Source organism: Syngnathus acus, chromosome 13 (genome assembly GCF_901709675.1).
Source record: "Syngnathus acus chromosome 13, fSynAcu1.2, whole genome shotgun sequence".
Lineage (NCBI taxonomy): Eukaryota > Metazoa > Chordata > Actinopteri > Syngnathiformes > Syngnathidae > Syngnathus > Syngnathus acus.
The window spans coordinates 657,995-682,196 of NC_051098.1; the positions used below are offsets into that span (position 1 = coordinate 657,995).

Genomic DNA, 24,202 nt, shown 5'->3' on the forward strand with positions numbered 1-24,202 from the left:
TGTCACCGTGGGATAGTGGAAACGTAATTTCGATTTCTGTGTGTGTCTTGGCATGTGAAGAGATTGACAATAAAGCAGACTTTGACTTTGACTTTTGACTTGTCTGCAGAAAAAACTGTCCGCTTCAAAAGTCATACCTTTAAACCGAATAGTACGACACAAACTCGCCACAAGGACTCTAACACTGGCGAATGATACAGCAATTGAACTGAGCCAACACTTGGAACATCTTCTGGCTACAAGATGCAATATGGAAACTGTAAGGGTCCTGGCATTTGCCACAGTTCTCAATCCACGTTTTAAAACACTTGCCTTTGGAAACCAAACTTATGCAAAAGAGGCGGTCAACAGGCTGAATGCAGAATGAGCTTCTGGAGTTCGAGTCGACAGAACTTTACAGGTACTTTTTCATTTAATGAAATGCTCTATTTTGGAACATATGGCTGCCCCTTCAATATGATGAACTTCATCAGGAAGCACCACAGGAGGAACACGAGAATGGGGACAACTTATGGGAACTGTTGGAGTTGGTTTGTATAATTATCTGTCCAATTTTCTCTCTCGGTCGTCCTCAGACGAGCTTCCATAGTAGAAGCTATACGTACATTGCGCATTAATAATGACTGTGGGGCGCAGCTCCTCACAGCATCCCCAATCCAACCCTTAATGCTGAGTGTCAAGCAGGGAGGCATCAGGTTCCATTTTATAGTCTTTTGGTATGACTCGGCCGGAGATCGAACCAACAACCTCCCAGTCTCAGGGTGGACACTCATACCACAAGGCCACTGAGCTCTGAGAAATCTTCAAATGATAATTCATTTTATTTTTGTTTTCGGTGCAACCCAAAGAACACACAATGCGACCACGGATGCCACTGTCTTCTTGTCGGAGCCCTTCCTCTCCAGAGGAGAAGACCCTCTCAAATAATGGGCTACACGGGCAGCAATCTACCCACATTTGCAGAAAATGGCAAAAAAATATCTATCAATGCCAGCAACATTAGTGTTGTGTGAGAGGATCTTCTCCAAAGCTGGAGAGTGAAGAGAGAGCAGTTTTATCATGAGGCAGAAGAGGAACAGATTAAAGCCAAGCACTGTAGAAATGATTTTTTTTTAATAAAAATTGTTGAACTATACAGTTAGAAAACACAGAAGCACATTTCTCACATTTCCATTAAGATTTTATCCACATATGCTTATAGTTCATTCATATATTCATCATTACCTAAATACCTACAAAAACTACAATAAAAGCTTAATTGATTATTAAGCATGCATCAAAAGAGCTAATTTTTCCTTTTATCTTTATTGTCATAATTATTATAACTATTACAACTCAAGCCACATTAGTCATAAATTAATGCGCACGTTCGTCAGAGCATTCCAAATCCGGAAGATGTCACTCTTCAAAGTGTATCAAGTTTGGGACAGTTGTGTTGAAGTGATTCATTGGTTCATGAGGCATCGTGAACTTGTCCTTCACACCCGCGACGAGTTAAAAAGAAGGAAGGAGAAGAAGAAGAAAAGGAAGGAGAAGAAGAAGAAGACGAAGAACAAGAAAAAGCAGAAGAAGAAAAAGCAGAAGAAGAAAATGCTGAAGAAGAAAAAGCAGAAGAAGCAGAAGAAATAGCAAAAGAAGCAGAAGAAGAAAAAGCAGAAGAAGAAGACGAAGTAGACGATTTCAGTTTGCGGGAAGTTGAAAAACGTTTTTCAATTTGCGGGAAATTGAAGACCTTCGAATGCCATCGAAGGTGGTCAAATGCACAGTCTGTGTCGGTACCTGGTCTACATCGGACGAAGCTTCAGTGTGTGGGTGTTAGTTAAACGTATTACAAAAGCAGCAACATGACATCATCGTTGGAGTACATCATTGGAGGTGTGCGGATCCAGTTCCCGTGTAAGGCGTATCCATCCCAGCTGGCCATGATGAATTCAGTATGTAAAATAAACACGTTCATGTTAGCTCAAAAGAACGCGCTCAGTACGCTCAAGTTAAATGTTTGTGTAGACAGTTCTTTACATTGTGTTTATGTCCATAATATCTGAGCGAAGCGATAAAGTTAAAAGTTAAAGTCCCAATGATCGTCACACACACATCTGGGTGTGGTGAAATTTGTCCTCTGCATTTAACCCATCCCCGTGTGATTTTGATCCATCCCCTGGGGGAGAGGGGAGCAGTGAGCAGCAGCGGTGCCGCGCTCGGGAATCATTTGGTGATCTAAACCCCCAATTCCAACCCTTAATGCTGAGTGCCAAGCAGGGAGGCAATGGGTCCCATTTATATAGTCTTTGGTATGACCCAGCCGGGGTTTGAACCCACAACCTTCCAGTCTCAGGGCGGACACTCTACCACTAGGCCACTAAGAAGAAAGACTGTCATTACAAAATGAAAATACAAATATTTCCCAGGGATAAAAACGAGGAACAGATAAGCAGGCTTCACATAACATTGTTGAAACTGGGTGGTTTTTATGGCCTTTACGTTTCGTCTTATTTCTGTTTGTGTGCAGCATCACCAAATTGTGATATCTTTCATATCTCTTGAGGGTTGTGTTGAATTACTCAATGGGGAGTGCACCAGTCGCATTCCGCGGCATGAAACTAATACTGATTGTCTATGCCAACTTACTCAATGTGTGTTCGTTTTTCTTCTGTGTAAAGGAAGGGACAGTAATCCCTCGTATATCGTGGATAATTGGTTCCAAGACCACCCGCGATGGGTGAAGATCCGCAATGTAGAGAAAATATGTTGTTACAATATCCATAAAAGACTTTTGTGAACCTTTATTGTATTTTCAAACACTGTATACTTAGACTTAGACTTAGACAAACTTTATTGTCATTTTGTCAACACTGGGTGTACACAAAACGAAATTTCGTTGCATACGGCTTTCAACAATGTAGTGATATTGCGGCTGGTTAAAAAGTGACATTCTATATAAAAATATGAAATAAGATAAGTATAAAGTACAAAGTGCAGCAGTGATAAAGTATGTAAACAGTGCAGGAGACAAAAACAGTATTTACAAGTGTGCAGAGGAATGCTAAGATTGAATGTTCAACAGTCTGACGACAGCAGGGAAAAAACTATTGCAGAACCTGGTGGACCTTCAGCGGATGCTGCGAAACCTCTTCCCAGAGGGCAGCAGGGAGAACAGTCCATGGTGGGGGTGTGATGGGTCACTGATAATATTACGGGCTCGGGACACGCAGCGCTGGGATGACAAGTCCTGAATGGAGGGAAGAGGAGCCCCGATGATCCTCTCTGCTGTCCTCACCACTCTCCTCAGGTTCTTCCAATCGGAGGCGCTGCAACCTCCACACCACACCGAGAGACAGCTTGTCAGAATGCTCTCTATGGTGCTTCGGTAGAACGTCCTCATGATGGGTGGGGGCAGGTGGGCTCTCCTCATCCTCCGCAGGAAGTACAAGCGCTTCTGTGCCCTCTTGACCAGTGTTGTGGTGTTCACAGTCCAGGTGAGGTCGTCTGTGATGTGGACCCCCAGGAATTTAGTGCTGCTGACCACCTCCACAGCTGAGCTGTTGATGATCAGTGGAGCGTGGTGAGGCTGGTTCTTCCTGAAGTCGACGATGATCTCCTTCGTCTTCTCCACATTCAGGATCAGGCTATTGTCTCTGCACCAGCCCACCAACTGCTCCACCTCCTCTCTGTAGTCCAGGTCGTTGTTGTCACTGATGAGGCCCACCACCGTTGTGTCGTCTGCAAACTTCACGATGTGATTGGTGGTGAACCTGGGGGCGCAGTCATGTGTCATCAGGGTGAACAGCAGGGCGCTCAGGACGCAGCCCTGAGGGGAGCTTGTGCTGAGGGTGATGACATCTGATGTGTTCTGTCCGACCCGGACTGACTGAGGTCTGTTTGCGAGGAGGTCTAGCAGCCAGTTTCGAAGGGGGGTGCTGAAGCCCAGGTGTTCCAGTTTTTCCACCAGATGCTGTGGAATGATGGTGTTAAACGCTGAGCTGAAGTCCATTAACAGCAACCGCACGTGGGTGTTCCTCTCCTCCAGGTGAGCCAGGCTCAGGTGAAGAACGGAGGAGATGGCATCCTCAGTAGAGCGGTTCTGCCGGTAGGCAAACTGGAACGGGTCGAATGTTGGGGGGAGTCTGGAGACGATGTGTTCTTTGAGCAGCCTTTCGAAGCACTTCATCATGATGGGAGTCAGTGCCACAGGTCTGTAGTCATTCAATGAGGTGATTTGAGGTTTCTTTGGCACCGGAATGATGGAGGCAGCCTTGAAGCATACTGGCACTGTGGCTTGGCCCAGCGAGATGTTAAAAATGTCTGTGATGACACCAGCCAGCTGACCTGCACATTCCTTGAACACCCGCCCAGGTATGTTGTCGGGGCCTGGGGCCTTACGTGGGTTGACTCTTCTCAGAGTCTTCCACACGTCGGCTGAGTCAAGGCAGAGTGCCTCCTCTTCCTGAAGGGGAACAGATTTAACTGCAGGAGTGCTGTTTAATGTCTCAAACCGCCCAAAGAAGTTATTTAGACCATTTAGGAAGTCAGCATCAACCTCACCCACCGGGGGGGAGGGTAAGTTGTAGTCCGTGATCGCCCGTATGCCTTGCCACATACTCCTGGTGTTATTGGCGTCGTGGAAAAAATCCTGAATTTTTCAACTGTGGCTTCGCTTCGCTAACCTGATGGCACGGTTCAAGTTGGCTCTCGCTGTCCTCAGTGCCTCCTTGTCGCCAAACTTGAAGGCTGAGTTCCGTGCTCGTAGCGTATGACGTACCTCCTCAGTCATCCAGGGTCGTTGGTTGGCTCGGGTGATGATGTTCTTAGTGGTGCTGACGTCCTCGGTGCATTTGTTGATGTAGGCTGACACAGTCATGGCGTACTCATCAATGTCGATCTGATTGTCATATGTTGCTGCTGATTTGAACATGTCCCAGTCAGAGCACTCAAAGCAGTCCTGGAGTGCCTCCATGGCCCCCTCAGACCACACCCTCACCTGCTTCACTGTGGGTTTTGCTCTGATCAGCAGGGGCCTGTATGCAGGGATTAGCATAACAGATAGGTGGTCTGAAGAGCCGAGGTGGGGGCGGGAGGCTGCTCTGAATGCATCCTTTATATTGGTGTAAACCAAGTCCAGAGTGTTCTCTCCCTGAGTTGGAAAATCCACATGTTGGTAAAAATGAGGGAGAATAGTCTTCATGTTAGCCTGGTTGAAGTCCCCAGCAATGATGAAAACACCCTCTGTGTGCGTGGATTGCAGCTCACCGATTGTCCGATAGAGTACGCTCATGGCGTTTTTAGTATTAGCGCTAGGAGGCACATACACAGCCGTGATGCTAACAACAGTAAACTCCCTGGGCAGGTAGAAGGGTCTGCAGTTAACAGTCAAAAGCTCGATGTCCGAAGAGCAGAAGCTGGCGACAGATCTAGCATTTTTGCACCAGTTGTTGTTGATGTAGACACACAGCCCACCTCCTCGGGATTTACCGCTTTGTTCGCTGTTTCTGTCGGCGCGGAATGTAGCGAGCCCCTCCAGGCTAACGGCGTTGTCCGGTATTGAGGAGTTCAGCCATGTCTCCGTCAGGATGAGAGCGCAGCAGTTTCTAACCTCCCTCTTTGAAGAGAGTTCCAGTTGTAGATGGTCCATTTTATTATCCAGTGAGCGGACGTTGGAGAGGAAGATGGATGGAAGCGGCGGTTTGTAGGGGTTAGCTTTTAGCTTAGCCGTTAGCCCACCTCGACAGCCGCGCTTCCGCCGCCGGTCACACCGCCTACGCTTACTCCTCCTCCGGCGTGTGCTGCCCGGCGAGCCCGCTGCATCGTGAGCTTCTGGGGCTAGTGCCCGAAGCACTCCGAGGCTACGTAAACAGACTAGGGTAGTTGTGGCTACGAGTCCGAAAACACTTGATGACCGTACCTCCAGCAGGCGCTGGCGATCATACACTAACCTACTGGATGGATAAACTAAACTTTGTGTTGTTTGTAGTGTCCTAGGCGACACATTTTGTGAAAATGCTCGTCGGTTGTCGAGAGCCGTAGCAGCCGCAGCCGACTCGGGCGCCGCCATCTTATATATGTACTCTATTGTACTTTTAAATATGTTATTGTATTTTAAACACTTTTTTAAAATTTTAAACGTGTCACGGTTCCTGCCTTGCTGACCGGCTGACGCGCCCCAGCAGCTCAGCAGCGAGGGCATCCGCACAAGACATTTATACCATAATTTTCGGACTATAAACCGCACCAGCTAAAATTCGGGGATATTTTAGTTTTTTTCTTGTATAAGCCGCACCGGACTATAAACCGCACGTGCGCACGAGTTAGTTACAAGAAAGACAGTACACAGAAAGCCTTTTTAAAGTTTTAATCATATTAACATTTCGTTGTAAACACGGAAGTAACAGCACTAGCTGGGCTAAAGTTTTAATAGCATTAACATTTCGTTGTAAACACTGAAGTAACAGCACTAGCTAGGCTAAAGTTTTAATAACACTAACATTTTGTTGTAAACACGGAAGCAACAGTACTAACTAGGCGGGTAAAAAAAAAACACACCAGTCAACAAAGTCACTGAGAGCCGTCTTTGTCTTCCTCCTGTCCACTGAAACCAGCAAAATCTTCCTCCTCAGTGTCCGATTGGCGCCAGATGTACGTCGCAACACTCTTTCTCATCCTCTCTTTCGTTGTCGCTTTCATCGTCACTCTCGTCCTGAGGCAAATTCACTCCTGAGCTTGTGCTCTCCTCCGTCATGCAGCAGACCGGCTTTTCGAAACCTGTTGTTGATGGTGGATTTTTTCACACTGCTCCACGCTGTCAGGATGCACTGGCAGACTTGTGCGAAAGTCTCACCATCGATTCATTTATGCCAAGTTTACGTGCCGCTCTGTTCCCTTCTTTATCAGCCAGCTCAATGGCTTTTAACTTGAAAGCTGCGTCATACGCACGCCTTCCAGTGTCTTCAAGATTCAAGATGGCGGCGCGTGCACACGCAGCGACCTCTCTCTGTCCCGCCCGAACGGTGTTTTGTTCGTTTAATGAGTGTTTGTCCGACAGTTTTATGTGTTCGTCTCGTCGTACTACGTTGTGCTACAAGTACAGCAGGCAGGTTCTGCTCGACTTCGGCGAAAGCGAGTTTTGCGGCGTTCTGAACTTTGAAGCGGAGACATTAAAGGAGCTCGGACTGCTCCGTCCTGAAACGACGCCGGACTCGCCTGCTACTCCTCCCCCGGATAGAAAGCGTCGGAAGCGGTGTGCGAGGAGGCAGAAGAGGGGCAAGCGCGGAGGCGTCCGGGCCAGGCTGGCGCCCAACCCAGCTCGCCCGGCCGTGCCTTCCATTCTTCTGGCGAATGTTCGATCGCTGGACAACAAAATGGATTACATTCGCCTGCTGAGATCTACGAACCGGACAATGCGTAACTGCTGTGTGCTCGTGTTCACTGAGACTTGGTTGACTGTCAACATTCCGGACTCTGCTGTGCATCTGGAACGGCTAGCGTGCTATCGGGCGGACCGGGCCATTGTAAAAGGGGGAAAATTGCGAGGAGGGGGAATATGTGTCTACTTCCGTGACGAATGGTGCCGGGACTCTGTAGTTGTATGCAAGCGCTGCTCGCGACTGGCTGAGTTTGTGATCATTAAGTGCTTTTTTATCTGCCAAGGGAATTTACTGCGATTCTGCTAGTCGCAGTATACATCCCGCCTTCCAACGTCGAAGGCGACAGGATCGCGGCTCTTAGTGAACTGTACCGGGCTGTCAGTGAACAACAGACGGCGCACCCTGACGGTTTCACCATCTTTGCTGGGGATTTTAATCATGCTAACCTGAAGTCTGTTTTTCCAAGGCTTCACCAGCATGTTAATTTTCCAACACGTGGTGACAGCTTCCTGGACCTGGTCTACTCTACACATAAAGGACTTTCTGACCATATCACTGTTATGCTTTTGCCCGCATACAGACAAATGGTGAAAGCATCCAGGCCGGTTCGCAAGCGGGTAAGAGTGTGGCCTGAGGGTGCCTCTGATGCGCTTCAAGACTGCTTTGGCACTACTGACTGGGAAATGTTTAAGCAGGCGGCCACTTGCAACAATCGGACGGACATAGAGGAGTATACTGACTCTGTTTCCTCTTACATCACGAAGTGCATTGATGATGTGACCCACACAAAATTCATCGTCACTCGGGCCAACTGGAAGCCATGGCTGACGGGCTGTCCTCAGGCTGCTGAGGGCCAGGGACAAAGCCTTCAGAGCGGGGGATGAGGCTGGCTTGAGAACAGCGAGGGCCGACCTATCCCGGGGCATCAAGGAAGCGAAAAGGGCATTCTCTTGCAAGATTACCGCCCACTTCAAGGACAGCAGGGATCTGCTCAACGATCTGAACCGCTTCTTTGCTCGCTTCGACGCTCAGAACAGCACTTGCCCGCTGAAGACCCCTCCCCCTCCACACGAGCATCCCCTGTGCCTCTCTACCGATAGCGTGAGGAGGGCGCTTGCCGCTATCAACACCCGTAAGGCGGGAGCCCTGACAACATCCCAGGTCGAGCGCTGGAGGACTGCGCTGGGGAGCTGATGGGTGTCTTCACGGAAATCTTTAACATTTCCCTGCAGCAGGCCATTGTCCCTTCCTGTTTCAAGGCTGCCACCATCGTACCTGTGCCGAAGAAACCTGCTCCGTCCTGCTTCAATGACTACCGCCCCGTGGCACTGACGCCCATCATCATGAAGTGCTTTGAGTGGCATGTCATGGAGCACATCAGATCCATTCTCCCCCCCCACCATAGACCCTTTCCAGTTTGCGTACCTAGCCAAACCGTCCTCTGAGGATGCCATCTGCTCTGCCCTCCACTCAGCCCTCACCCACCTGGAGAGGAGGGACTCGTATGTGAGATTGCTGTTTGTGGACTTCAGTTCTGCATTCAACACCATTGTGCCACAACGACTCATCTGCAAACTCGACAAGCTGGGCCTCAGTACCTACCTCTGCAACTGGCTACTGGACTTCCTCTGTCAGAGGCCTCAGGTGGTATGTGTTGGTGACAAAGTCTCCGCCAGCATCACGCTGAGCACGGGGGCCCCCCCCAAGGCTGCGTCAGTCCGCTGCTCTTCATCCTGCTGACGCATGACTGCACTGCAACTTCCAGTAGCAACCGCGTGCTGAAATATGCCAAAGACACGACTCTGGTGGGTCTCATCACCGGGGGCGACGAGACTCCGTACAGGTCGGAGGTCGACCTTCTGGCCACGTGGTGCAGGGACAACAACCTCCTGCTGCACGTCAACAAGACCAAGGAGATTGTTGTTGACTTCCGGAAAGGTCACACCCAACACCTGCCACTGACCATCGACGGTGCTGTGTTGGAGAGAGTGAGCAGTACCAGATTCCTGGGGGTGCACATCAGTGAGGACCTCTCCTGGTCCACCAACTGGACATCAACATCATTGGCGAAGAAAGCTCAGCGCCGCCTGTACTTCCTGCGGAAACTCAGGCGAGCATGTGCTCCTCCGGCTGTCATGACTACATTCTACCGTGGCACCATTGAGAGCGTCCTCTCCAGTTGTATCGTTGTTTGGGGTGGTAGCTGCACTGAATACAACATGAAGGCCCCTGCAGCGCATAGTGAACACGGCTGGTAAGATTATTGGTGCTTCACTCCCCTCCCTGAAGGACATTTACACCTCCCATCTCACCCGCAAGGCGACCACGATTGTGAGTGATGTGTGTCACTCCGCTCACACTTTGTTTGCTCTTCTGCGCTCTGGGAAGAGGTACAGGAGCCTGCGCTCCCGCACCACCAGACTTACCAACAGCTTCATACTCCAGGTTGTTAGGACCCTGAACTCTCTCCCCCCTTCTGCGTAGCGTCCTTTACTTTTGCGCTATATTCTGACTGTCTGCTGTATGCACACTTGCTCCATTTTTGCTCCTCTTATTTATTATGTTATTTGTTTATTTATTATTTATTCATCACTCTTATTTATTCATTGTTTGTGACTTCTTGTTTTTTGTGTTGTTTACTTGTATGTATATATTGTGTACTATGTCTTGTCACCGTGGGATAGTGGGAACGTAATTTCGATCTCTTTGTGTGTCTTGGGATGTGAAGAAATTGACAATAAAGCAGACTTTGACTTTTGACTTTGACTTCCATCATTGGGCTCTGTTTATGCTAACTTTCCTCATTAACAACGCGCCACTGCTGTCTTCCTCGACGCATATATTCCACCTCTCTCACTCTTACCTTTTCTGCTTGAGCCCCCCCTGATGACCGTTAGAAAAAATGCATGTAAAGTAGCCGCATGATCGCGTAAGGTTATTAATGTTTAATTACCATTTGTAAGATGCACAAAGATGATTGTCAGGAAAGAGATGATTATTTTGGGGCGCATAACTTTTATTAACATAACAGCACAACAGCGGTCCACAGCCTTTTTATGAGTGTATAAGTGTATTAGTCATGAGAAAAATCACATAAAAAATCCTATATAAGCCGCAGAGTTCAAAATTTGAGAAAAAAGTCGCGCCTTATAGTCCGAAATTTACGGTAAATTTATTTTTAAACACTTTATTGTATTTTTAAACATTTTAAAGTGTAAACCTGTCACAGCTCCGCTGTGCTCTTGCCGTGCTGCCCAGCTGATGCACCCCCGCAGTGCAGCGTGAGGGCATCTGCACATTGCTCAGAGGCAAAAACATTTTTTAACATGCATATCCTTTATGTGATACACATATTTCATATTACAATAAATTTCGTTCCACTTCACGATTGTGTCCCACTTGTTGTTGATTCTGGACAAAAAATTAAACTTTTATATCTTTATGTTTGAAGCCTGAAATGTGGCGAAATGTTGAAAGGTTCAAGGGGGCCGAATACTTTCGCAAGGCACTGTATATATATATATACCGTATTTATTCTAATTATCGCCCATATTCTAATAATCGCCCAGTGTGTGTTAGCGATGACATAAATAAAAAACATTGATACCTCTAATTATCGCCCATGCTGCCAAAAATTCCCCCCAAAACTTACGTTTTCCTCCGTGAAGTTTAAATATGACTGATTTGACAGCACGTCGAATGTCCCTTTTAAATTTTTTTCTCCATAAACTATGATACAATTACACTCGTCACTCCGCTACAATATCCTCACACAATTACGTTATCGGGGCGTGCGCTCGAACAAGCCGATCGCGATAACATGACGTGCGCAACATGTGATGTGCGACGGTAACGTGTCGCATCGATGGAGCGTCAATCGATGCACCCCACTGTTAGAGGTAGATCAAAACAGCCGCTGTTCTAGTGTTAAGAACACCAGTGAGATGCAGGTATTGCATACTACATAAGGGAAATATACATATTATCGCCCATTTCAGTGCCCCTTGGCGATCGGACAAAGTGTTCTCTATTAATCGCCCCCCCCCCCCCCCCCCCCCCCCCCCCCCGTTGGACATAAACCTGGCGATAATTAGAATAAATACGGTATATATATATTTATATATACAGTGGAGCCTCGGTTTTCAAACACAATCCGTTCCAGAAGGCTGTTCGAGAAGTGAATCGTTGCGATTCCGAATCATATTCTCCCATTACAAAACATGGGAAAAAAAAAAATCCGTTCCAAGCCCACCTGTTAGGGTGGTGCTCACTCTAACTTATTTTGAAAGAACCACACAGGAGACAAGTAAGTCTTTTTAGTCACCTGCAGGGGAGAGTCCATTCGTCGCTGTGCTTACAGCGATGATCGAATGACGTCTGACTCAGGCCTCTTGCAGGAGCATTTTTATTGAGGGAAACAGAGTGGGGGTGAGAGTGGACAGGATAGGGTTGATCAAAGCATAGCAGGGGGTCTTTTACGACGTTGTGTAGACAAAGCAACACTGGTTGCTTCCTCTGCAGCTAGTCAATCAGTTCAAAAGATCTTAGCACTTTGTTCTACTACTTTTGTTAAGACAGGACAAGCTAGGTAAATTATTACAGGTTACATTCCAACATAATCATACGATCAAGATAATCTGTAAACCCTAACATATCCCTCCTGTTTTATCATATGATTATGCCAACCCCGATCAATCAAACATAAGTAAGAAAATACAATGACAGCAATAATTTCCAGTGAAGATGAGGTTTTTCCTCAATACTCCAGTCCAAATTTAGTGCGTAACTGAAAAACCTGCGGCAAGATTAATTGCAGGAAAAGAGTCACACGATCCCTCTGCCTTAGGCGACCAGAATGCTATCAATAATAACAGTTCAAGATAAAAATTGCTCGTGATTGTTCAGCCGTTGGGGGCTTGGCACGCCCACTGGTGGAGGGTGAGCACAATTCTCACCCCCTTCGCAGCTCTGCTCCGTCCGGGGAGAACTTGGAAATATCTGCTGCGTGGTCGTTGTCTTCAGTGGCTCAGGGTGGACTACCTGGCCACCAAGGGGGAAGAGGATTATTCTGCCTCTGTTTGAACTGGGGGCGGGGACGCTGTCGATGGCGGATCTGGTTCCTTGCAGGATAAACGCAAACACAGATTGCACGAGGTCAGGCAGCATTTTTAACTTGCCCTGCAGGGTCAGGTTCAGTCTGTCCAAGTGAGACAGCATGTCGACCAAAAATGCCAGATCCATAATCCACTCGAGGTCCGAGAGCTCGGGATAGTCCTTGCCCTTCTCTATCATGAACAGTTTCACGGCATCCAAAAGCTCAAAGAAGCAAGAGAGTACTTTGCCTTTTGACAGCCACCTCACAGTGCAGTGCAGCGGCAGGTCACCTGGAAGCCCTTGGTCCAACTCAGCGATGAGATTCCTGAATTGCCTGTGGTTAAGCGCATGTGTGCGGATGTAGTTGACGATTTCCATCACAGGCTTCATGACTTTGTCTAAATTCAATGATTTAGAGACGAGTTGCTCCCTGTGGATGATGCAATGGAAATTCCAAAAGTCGGGAAATGTTGGGTCAGTTTTGCACAGCCCCACAAGCCCGTTCACGGATCCGATCATGGCCGGCGCTCCATCCGTGGCTATTGCAGTTAGTTTCGCTATGGGCAGGTTTGCTTTTGCAAATGCAGCCATCATTGTTTCTTTCACATCTATGCCACGGGTTCTGTCTTTTAATGGCACAATATCAAGGAGTTCTTCTTTGATCAAAAATTCGTTTGACACAGACCGTGCAAATATTGCCAACTGAGGCTTGTCTTGTATGTCACAACTCTCATCCAATGCCACACTAAAATACTCACATGCTTGAAGGTCAGAGTGCAACTGTGATTCAATAACCCTGTTAATGTCCGATATTCTGCGTTCAACAGTGTGGCGGGAGAGTTGGACATATGATATGCTTTGTTTTAGTTTGTCGTCTTTAGGAGACAAGATTTCAACAGCCTCAATGAGGCATTTTTTAATGAATTCCCCTTCGTTGTATGGCTTTTTAGCCCGTGCAATGTTCCAAGCCAGTTGATATGATGCACGCGTTACGGTCTCTGAGTGGTTTGTAAATTTTTGGAAAAAATGCATCTGCTTTTCTGCCTGACTTTTTAAAGTGACTAACCTTTGCTTGCGAAGTTCAGTCCCTTTTGGAAATTCCTGGTCGATATTAGGATGGACTGAGCTGAAGTGACGCTGAAGATTTGAAGCTTTGAAATGCGCTAATGATGCCTGACATATAAGGCAGAATGGCTTGCCATTACGTTCAACAAAAAAATATAAACTCTCCCACTCTGTTAAAAACGTCCTGTGTTCTTCTTCATATTTTCGTTTGGCTGTGCTTTTTTTCCCTGCCATTTTGAGAGCGAACTTGAAACTAATTATTTACAACTCAAATGAACGCGCGCATTTGTCATCATTTAGAGTACGTTATTCTTCTTCTTCTTTTCAACTCAAACCGATTCAACTGGTCAGCGCGCCACCGCCACCTAGGGTGGATAAATGGCAGCGCAAGCCAAGCATTTTGACGCTTGTCATGTGAAATCTCCTGGAGAGCCGCATGAAACCAGCCAAAGAGCCGCATGCGGCTCGCGAGCCGCGGGTTGGCCACGGCTGGTGTAGAGAGAGAAGAGCAGTGGGGAGAGGACACACCCCTGAGGGGTGCCAGTATTGGTGGTCCGGGTGTCGGATGTGATGGTCCCCAGCCTCACACGCTGTCTCCTGTTGGTCAGGAAGTTAGTGATCCACTGACAGGTAAAGGCAGGCACCGCGAGCTGGATGAGCTTCTGTTGGAAGATGTCAGGAGCGATGGTGTTGAACGTCGAGGTAAAGTCCACAAACAGGATCCTGGCGTACGTTTCTGGGGTGTCCAGGTGGTGCAGGATGTAGTGCAGTCCCATGTTGACCGCATCATCCACCGACCTGTTTGCCCGGTAGGCAAACTGGAGGGGGTCAAGCAGGGGGCCCGTGACGTCCTTCAGGTGGTTCAACACTAACCTCTCAAAAGATTTCATGACCACAGATGTCAGTGCGACAGGTCTATAGTCATTCAAACCTGTGATGGCGGGCTTCTTGGCCACCGGTACGATGGTGGAGCTCTTGAAGCACGAGGGCACCTCACACAGCTCCAGGGAGCGGTTGAAGATCCGTGCAAAGGTGGGTGCCAGTTGTTCAGCACAGACTTTCAACTCTGTGCTGCAGGAAGGGGCAGCAGGAAGGGGACACGCCATCTGGGCCCGGTGCCTTCCTGATCTTTTTTCTCCGGAACATCTGGCGCACTTCCTCCTCGCGGATCTGGAGTGCGGGCCCGGCGTCTGCAAGAGAGAGAGTAGGTGACAACGATGATAGAGGTGTGGACAGAGCGGTTGTGGGGGGAGGTGAGTATGTTGATTGTGCTGCAGGAGGTCCTGTTGTGTGGCAGGACCGATTAAACCTGCAGTAAAACCTGTTTAGATGGTTTGCAAGCCTTGGGCTCTCTAAAAGAAGGTTTCTTGAAGTCCGTGATGCTCTGCAGACCTTTCCACAATGTTGAGGGATCAGGATTGGCAGAGAGGTGTCTCTCGAGGCTCTCCCCGTCACGCCGCTTGGTTTTCCTGACCTCTCGGTTCAGTGTGTTTCTGGTCTGCTTGAACAGGTCCCGGTCACCACTCCTGTAGGCCTCCTCCTTGACTATGCGCAGCCTCCTGAGGTTCGGTGTAAACCAAAGTTTGTCGTCGTCGTACGTGCAGAAGGTCTTAGTCTGCACACATAGATCCTCACAAAAACTGATGTATGATGTGTCAGTGAGTCAGTGTCAGATGAGACTGTTCCCTTAACTGGCATTTTCTAATTTACCAGAATAATACATTTTCTTGTTCTGCATTAATAAAAGGTCCCGAAATATTAGTTAGGTTAAATGTGCTATCACTTGCATTAAAAACAAATAATGGGCCAGTTCATTTCATTTTGGGCTACCAAAACCTGAAGAGTGCCTGCCCGAAGGGCCACTAGGTATTCTGAAATTTTGCGAGCCCTGTTTGTTTTATTGCGTACGTTTTGTAGTGTTCTATGTATTGTATTGTATTATGTTTTGTTCTGTAAAATGCTTTGTTACAGCGACAAATGTTGTGGAAGTACAATTTCTTCTTGTATTATGTTTGTAAACAGTAGTGCTTTTAATTGTGTTTAGAACCTGTGATTATCAACACTGTATCATTACTAACAGGATACAATTTTAAACTTTCCGTCAAATTTACAGATCATACGAGGGTTGAACTCTGGGCAGCATTGTTTGCTGGAGAGTCCTACTGGAAGTGGCAAGAGTCTAGCCTTGCTGTGTTCAACGCTCGGATGGCAGCAGGCACAGTTTGGTGAGTAAACAAATTGTCTGCTGAACTTTTATCCGGGTTAGTTGTGTGCAAATGTGACCTGAATGCTTTTAATTTTTGGTACATTGGTACAGTATTGAATTGTTAAATTCCATCTTCATCCTCATGAAGTACTCTCTAGATCAGGGGTCTCAGACTCGCGGCCCCGGGACGCTAATTAGCGGCCCCCGTGTTTATATGACAGTTTAATGTTAGTGCGGCCCGCAAGATTGATATGACTGAGCGGAGCTGAATGAACCAATCACAGTGAGGTATATGGCTCTGGAGGGCGGGACATCGGCCGGGCTGTCCAGTGCCTCGCTCACTTATTCATTCATTCTTCCAGTCAGCTGGGCAGAGGAGAAGCCATGAAGACGCTGACTCAGCTCGGTGCCCACAGTCTTCCAATTAAGTGTAGGCGCATCGCGAGTGAAACTGAAACTTAAAAGTGCGTTTACAGGACACTTGAGAAATTTGGATAACTGCCGTTATCCGATACGATCGGAGAAGGAGGACTCCGATTGAGCTACCCAGAGAACTCCGATAGCTATCCGGATCTCTCTGCCATATACACGCCTTTTTCCGATAACGATCAGAGAGCGAAAGTGCTTATGCGCCACAGCCCCACCCAACTGAAAGTTAAAGTTAAACCCCAGACTGACTCAAAGTGGAATCACATATTACAGAGCCCCAAAGATGTCTCTTTCAAAGCCTGCAGTGAAGAGAAAGGTCGGTGATGAGGACAGACAATCTCAGGAAAAGTGAGGAGTGCAATATTTCTTTATTGAGCACAGGGGCACCCGAACGTGTCTTATTTGCACTGAAAAAGTTGCGGTGCACAAGGAATATAATTTGAAATGTCATTGTAACACCTTTTTGTTTTTTGACAGTGCTTACAATAATTTAGTTAATGGACCGGTTCTAAGTTCGGCTATATGTGTAGTGGCGATAGAATAAGAAAAATAAATGACCACAGACCAAGGTTTGAATTGAACTGCCAGCTTATTTTAGTAGAGAAAATAGTTGACATACAATTTACAAACAATAGACAAACAATTTACATTTAAACTCAACGTTAGTTGAAGAAAATAATTTCCCTTTCAGTTAAACTTTTCAGTTTAAGGAATTTTATTTTCAACCCGGGTTGTTTTATTAATTCTAAGTTTCAATCTGTTTAGTTACCTCACTTTGTATTGTTTGAATAAAATTCAGTACAGGTAAGTAATTCGAAAGTAATAAATCTAATTTGATTTCAGTTACCGTATTTTTCGGACTAAAAGTCGCTCCGGAATATAGGTCGCATTAGCCATAAAATGCACAATAACGTGAAAAAAAACATATAAGTCGCTCCGGAGTATAAGTCGCATTTTGGGGGAAATCTATTGGGCAAAATCCAACACCAATAACAGACATGAACGAGCAACAACAGGCTAAATGATAGGGATGCTAACGTGACAAACACAAACGAAGAGCTGAGAACGGGCCTGACGTAACATTCAGAGTTATTCAAATAAAGATTACATAAATAACACGTTTATAAAACAATCTGTGTCACTCCAATTCATTAAATCCATCGATCGTCCTTTATGTCAACAATGCCGGCCGGGTGCGCGCCGCTGACGGCGGTTGCACTTCAAAATATTCCACAGGCCCATATAACAATATATAAATTATATATCAAATAACTATTATACACTGCTCAAAAAAATTAAAGGAACAGTTTTTTCTCAGCATGAATTCAATTACCGTTTTTTTCCATGTATAATGCGCCCCCATGTATAATACGCACCCTAAAAATGGCATGTCAATGCTGGAAAAAAGGCTGTACCCATGTATAATACGCACCCAAATTTTGATTTTTTTTTTTTTTTTTTTTTTTTTTTTTTTTTTTTTTTTTTAAGTCCCAATGATCGTCACACACGCATCTGGGTGTGGTGAAATTTGTCCTCTGCATTTAACCCATCCCCGTGTGATTTTGATCCATCGCCTGGGGGAGAGGGGAGCAGTGAGCAGCAGCTGTGCCGCGCTCGGGAATCATTTGGTGATCTAACCCCCCAATTCCAACCCTTAATGCTGAGTGCCAAGCAGGGAGGCAATGGGTCCCATTTTTATAGTCTTTGGTATGACCCGGCCGGGTTACTTAAGTTCGTAAACGTAAAATTATTTCAGAAAAAAGATCATATTTGGGAACAACCGGATGTTATTCTGCCGGTCAGTATCACTGCGCATGCAGTAGCAAACTCGATAGCGAAGAAATATGTGAGACTCTCAAGCAATGTTCCCTCTAAGCTGCGCGCGTGCGCAATCGCGCACTGCCCGCACATTCTCAGCGCACAAGAAAATCTATCCAGCGCATAAACAACATCCCCCCCCAGCCACCCACCCACCCGAAGCGAAGCGAACACACAGCGTTTGACGTCCTATTACCCCCCCCCCCCGAAGCGAAGCGAGCTGCATGAAACCCGGCAAAGAGCGAGCCGCGGGTTGGCCACCTGATGTTGCTCACAGTAGTCCTCAGTTTGCTCAGGGAGCTTGTGTGTATGCCCAGATACATGAAAAATTAGAGGGAACATTGGCTCAACGGGATCACCAATATTTGAGTGATGTTCCAGTTATTTATCACAATTATTTCAAAGTCAAAGTCAGCTTTATTGTCAATCCCTTCATATGTCAAGACACACAAAGAAACCGAAATTCCGTTTCCTCTATCCCACGGTGACGAGACACAGTACACGATAGACATACTAGTAGACGACACAAACGGGCTTGTAGTCCGTGATGGTCTGAATGCCCTGCCAAAGGCTCCGTGCGTCACTGCTGTCCTTGAAGTGGGCGGTAATTTTGCACGAAAACGCCCTCTTCGCTTCTTTGATGCCCCGGGACAGGTCGGCCCTCGCAGTCCTCAAGCCAGCCTCATCCCCCGCTCTAAAGGCTTTGTCCCTGGCCCTCAGCAGCCTGAAGACAGCCCCAGTCAGCCATGGTTTGAGTGAGTCACATCATCAATGCACTTCCCGATGTAGGAGGAAACAGAGTCAGTATACTCCTCAATGTCTGTCCGACCGTCGCAAGTGGCAGCCCTCCTAAACATGTCCCAGTCAGTAGAGCCAAAGCAGTCACGAAGTGCATCAGAGGCACCCTCAGGCCACACCCGTACCCGCTTGCGAACCGGTCTGGATGTTCTCACCATTTGTCTGTATGCGAGGCGGGACAGAGAGAGGTCGCTGCGTATGCACGCGCCGCCATCTTGTATTGTATGTATTTATTATTATAATAATAATATACGTATATAATATATATAATAATTATTTATTTATTATTCACAATTGTCATGGTGATCTTTCTGGTGATTTCTTAACTAGGCTGGATGTATTTTTTTTGTTGGCGTTGATTTCTCCGACTGCCCAGAAAGGCACCACCGCGATCAGTTAGGTTAAAATGAAAAGAGAGGAAAGTGACGTTGTAAAGAACCATCCGTGACAAGATTTTCTTCAAACATTGTTGTACCATGATTTTCTTAAAAAAAAAATAATAATAATAATAATAATAAATTAAAAGAAAAATTAAAAAAAATTGTACACATGTATAATGCGCACCCCAGATTTTAGGACAATAAATTAGTTACATTTTGCGCATTATACATGGAAAAAAACAGTCATCGGCATCACAGTCTCGAAAGACCATAGATTTCTTGTGTCTGGAGGTTAGGTGTTCTTTGCACAGCGTCTGCTGTGGCTGGTGAGTCCTATCCGTGAGAGGCAGACACGGCCACAGATGTTACAGATGTGGGCCAGACCCGGTGGAGGTGGGGGCATGGTGGCTTGCTGCTTCCTCAATTTCGTTTTCGTTTCTCGATGTTGAGCCAGGGTGATTTCGTAGGTCTGCAGCCCGTTTCGGAGAGCCTGTTGCGGCGATCCTGGGCGACGTCTTCCCAGATGGCTGAGTTGATGTTGAAGGATTTGAGGTCTTGTTTGCAGACATCCTTGTAGCGGAGCAGTGGGCGGCCTACTTGCCTTTTGCCTGATTTTAGCTCTGCATATAAGATGTCCTTTGGCATACGACCATCTTCCATCCGACGGACATGGCCCAGCCAACGGAGACGCCGCTGCTTCAGCAGGGAGAGCATAGTGGGGAGCTGTGCACTCTCCAGGACTGCACTGTCTGTGATCCTGTCCCGCCAGGTGATGCCCAGTATGCGTCTCAGGCAACGCAGATGGAAAGAGTTTAGCCTTCTCTCTTGATGTGCATAAAGAGTCCAGGCTTTGCTGCCATACAAGAGTGTACTGACGACACAGGCCCTGTACACTTGCACCTTTGTATGGATGGTGAGCTTGCTGTTCTGCCATACTCTGGGTGTCAGTTTTCCAAAGGTAGAAGCTGCTTTCCCAATCCGGCTGCTGACCTCGGCATCGAGTGACAAATTGCAGGTGATGGTAGACCCAAGATAGATAAAGCTGCTTACAGCTTCCAGTGTGTAGTTGTTGATGGTGATGGAAGGTGGGACAGTAGTCCCCTGGCCCATTGTCTTGGTTTTGTTTAGGCTGATGGTCAGGTTGAAGTCCTGACATGCTTGGCTGAACCGGTCTAGAAGAGTCTGCAGGTGTTCCTTAGTGTGTGACTTTTCTGATAAGATTTTGGTCAGGTACGTGGCAGAGGGGGTTGTTAATCAGTTTCAGCTGCATTGGTGTTGATGGAAATAACAGGTGCACTAGAGGGGCAACAACAAGATGGTCCCCAAAACAGGACTGATTTTGCAGGTGGAGGCCATTTCAAGTTCCTCCCTCTTGATCTTTTTAAAATGTTTTTCCACAATTGTTGGCTTTAGCTAGAATCATTATCACGACTGGGAGCATGAGGCGATTTCTTAACCCTCCTGAAGTTGCGCAGATTGTCCAATTCCTCCAGGATGGCACATCCATGCGTGCTGTTGCAAGAAGATTTGATGTGTCTCCCAGTACAATCTCCAGAGCATGGAGGAGATTCCAGGAGACAGGCAGTTCCTCTAGGAGAGCTGGACAGGACCGTAGACGGTCCTCATTCCATCAGCAGGACCGATATCTGCTGCTTTGTGCAAGGAGGAACCGGTTGAGCACTGCCCGAGCCCTACAGAATGACCTCCAGCAGGCTACTGGTGTGAATGTCTCTGCCCAAACAGTCAGAAACAGACTTCACGAGGGTGGCCTCAGGGCACGACGTCCTGTAGTGTTTCCTGTGCTCATTGCTCAGCACCGTGGAGCTCGATTGTCATTTGCCATAGAACACCAGAATTGGCAAGTCCGCCACTGGCGCCCTGTGCTTTTCACAGATGAAAGCAGGTTTACCCTGAGCACCTGTGATAGACGTGAAAGGGTCTGGAGAAGCCAAGGAGAGCGCTATGCTGCCTGCAACATCATTCAGCATGACCGGTTTGGTGGTGGGTCAGTGATGGTCTGGGGAGGCATTTCCATGGAGGGACAAACAGACCTCTACAGGCTAGAGAACGGCAGTCTGACTGCCATTAGGTATCGGGATGAAATCCTTGCACCCATGGTCAGACCCTATGCTGGTGCAGTAGGTCCTGGGTTCCTCCTGATCCACAACAATGCCCGGCCTATTGTGGCAAGAGTATGCAGACAGTATCTGGATGGTGAAGGAATTGACACAATTGAATGGCCCTCACGATCACCTGATCTAAACCCGATAGAACACCTCTGGGACTTAATGTTTCGGTCCATCATACGCCGCCAGGTTGCTCCTCAGCCTTTACAGGAGCTCACTGATGCCCTTAGACAGATCTGGGAGGACATCTCACAAGACACCATCCGTCGTCTCATTAGAAGCATGCCACAACGTTGTCAAGCATGCATACAAGCTCGTGGGGGCCACACAAGATATTGAAAATAAATTTGAGTTGCAGAAATTGAATTTAGGCAAAAAGGACAAGCCTGCCATATAATTTTTTCACTTTGATTTTTGGGGTGTCTGTATACTGAGCCCACTGTAGGCTGAAAACTTATTTCCATCAAAAGATGTGGCATCCTTTTGTTCCTGAGACATTAAACTGTCCATATCAGTATAGATATCCCCCCCCCAAAAATTCACCATTGAAATCTGATGTGTTTTCAAAGTGTTCCTTTAATTTTTTTGAGCAGTGTATAATAATATTATCAAACCATCTGTGTCACTCTAAATAATTAAATCCATCGATCGTCCTTTATGTCAACAATGCCGGCCGGGTGCGCGCAGCTGATGGCGCTTGCACTTCAAAATATTCCACAGGCCCATATAACGATATATAAATAATATATCAAATAACTATTATATAAGCAATAATATTATCAAATCATCTGTGTCACTCCAAATCATTAAATCCATCGATCAAATTCCTCGTCCTTTGTCAACAACGCCGCGCGTGCGCCCTGACGTCAGCATCGTCGTTATTCCACAGATCTAGTATATAACTATGTTGTAGCGTTAACAAAGTACAAGGAAAGATGTGGGTTTGGGAAACGGCTCTTTATTTAACAAAACAAAAGTTCAACGAGCCAACAACTACTGAACTGTGACGATAAAAACATACAAGTTGCTACACGAAATAAAATATATCAAATAACTATACCGTAAATAGTTCACCGCCACACGGCCCCAAGCACTGGCGTCGACTTCAAGGCGTATGGCGGCGTGGACTTTCATCCCCGGAGGTGGCACTTCCAGCCACGGAGGTGGAAGAGAGCTCCATAGAATCTGACCGGGCGTGCGTAAAAGCCATGTCCGAGTCCAATCCACCGTAAAAGCCATAATAGTTTTTCAAACCTTCTGTGTCACTCCAAATCATTAAATCCTTCAAACTCTTCATCCTCCGTGTCACTTACAAACAAAGCCGCTAATGATGCCGGTAGTACGTGGGGCCCTTCGTCATCTTCGTCATCCCGTGATCAAATCTTTGTCCTTTATGTAAACAACCGCCGCGCGCTGACGTCATTTGAAATTCAAATTACAGTAATCCCTTGCTACATCGCGGTTCGTTTATCGCGGTTTCACTTTTTATTTTTTTTTTTATTTTGAAAATTTGTGAAAAAATTCACATATAAGTCGCTCCTCTGTATAAGTCATCCCCCCACCCAAACTATGAAAAAAAACGCGACTTATAGTCCGAAAATTACGGTAAATTCACTTTTCCCACCATTTCACTGATTTTGTTCAAACCAATCAATATTTCAATAACACCATTACAGCATCATCACATATAACGTTCACAAAAATAAAAGTGACAAAATGTACAAAACTCAAAACAATTCAGCAAAAGACTGAACGACTTTCAATATCCAAATGTCTCTATATCTCTTCGGTTGGCTTCTCCTGATTTTCCTGAATAGTCAGTCAATCCTTTCCAAATTCACTTCAGTGTAGCAGAGGAAAAAAATGGATAAAGCCTACCAGGTTCGATGAACAACGTCCAGCGAGTGTTCTCCGCTCCTGCGTGAGAGACAATTCAAAGGCCTCTTTGGTGGCTCGCCATCTTGCGACTCGCACAATAAATCAGCTTCGTTATTAGTTCAGATGTTTCTGATCCAACTCTTGTGAATCAAGTCCCGTTCCACACTTAGTGCATCACCAAGGTGAAAAGAAAGTTTGAAAATAGAAAAATAAGTCCATCAGATACAAAAAAAAGCTTGATATAATCCTGTTTCACTCTCTCTCTTTCCTTTAGTTTAACGTACTTACTCCCGTATTTAGTGCACCTTCGTCGTCATCCCGAAAAAAGAATGGCGCGAAAAAAAAAAAAGTAGAGTTCGCATTTCTGGTCACACGGGTCTTTTCTTTACGTCATCATGTCTCCTTCAAAATAAAAGTGAATGTTCACACTTTTATCATTTTAACAAATACAAAACATTAATAAAATAATGAATTTGTATTGTTTTAATAATTTATATGCTTTTAATCTGTGTAGGTCTGTTTAGAAGATATTTACAATGTACTTTCTTCATGACTGTTTTTATTAACAGGCTCTTATTTTACAAGGCTATGTTAACCTGGGTTACATCATTATACAACAAGACATGCTGAGGAGTACGAAAAATATTGCGATTGGTTAGCAACCAGTTCAGGGCGTCCCCAGCCTACTGCCCGAAGTCAGCTGGGATAGGTTCCAGTGTGCCCGTGACCCTCCTGAGAATAAGCACTTCGGATTATAATTGGACCACTTTTACTAATAAAAAAAAAAAGAACTGCAACTCTCTCCATATAATTTTAATATCGAACACCTATTTTTGATGATGGTGTGCCTCAAGTTTTTTTTTACTATGAAAAGGTGTGCCTTGGATGAAAAAAGGTTGGGAAACACTGACTCAAAAGATATGTTAAGTTACCCAAACATGGTATTATTTGATTTGAATAGTACCGTAATTTTCGGACTATAAGTCGCTCCGGAGTACAAGTCGCATCAGCCATAAAATGCCCAAAAAAGTGAAAAAAACACAAGTCGCT

The 24,202-nt window shown here is 46.3% G+C and overlaps 1 protein-coding gene and 1 long non-coding RNA gene across 13 annotated transcripts in view; one reads left to right on the plus strand and one right to left on the minus strand.

Annotated features, from left to right (window-relative positions):
• The first annotated feature begins 1,587 nt into the window (after positions 1–1,587).
• Positions 1,588–24,202, plus strand: part of brip1 (BRCA1 interacting protein C-terminal helicase 1) — a 194,776-nt gene continuing 172,161 nt past the window's right edge. For 5 of the 12 annotated variants that reach the window (XM_037268377.1, XM_037268379.1, XM_037268380.1 and 2 more), the window contains exons 1-2: positions 1,590–1,934; positions 15,631–15,742. In XM_037268377.1, the coding sequence (XP_037124272.1) occupies positions 1,845–1,934; positions 15,631–15,742 (202 nt within the window). In that variant the 5' untranslated portion in view covers positions 1,590–1,844. Of the gene's footprint in view, positions 1,935–15,603; positions 15,743–24,202 lie in introns of those variants that run through there. The other 7 variants (XM_037268387.1, XM_037268389.1, XM_037268386.1 and 4 more) reach the window with 6 other exon arrangements.
• On the minus strand, positions 6,332–23,936 carry LOC119132919. Its single transcript, XR_005100005.1, has 2 exons — positions 23,153–23,936; positions 6,332–6,756 (listed from the first exon to the last, which is right to left on the minus strand). It is a non-coding gene; the product is annotated as an uncharacterized LOC119132919 (long non-coding RNA).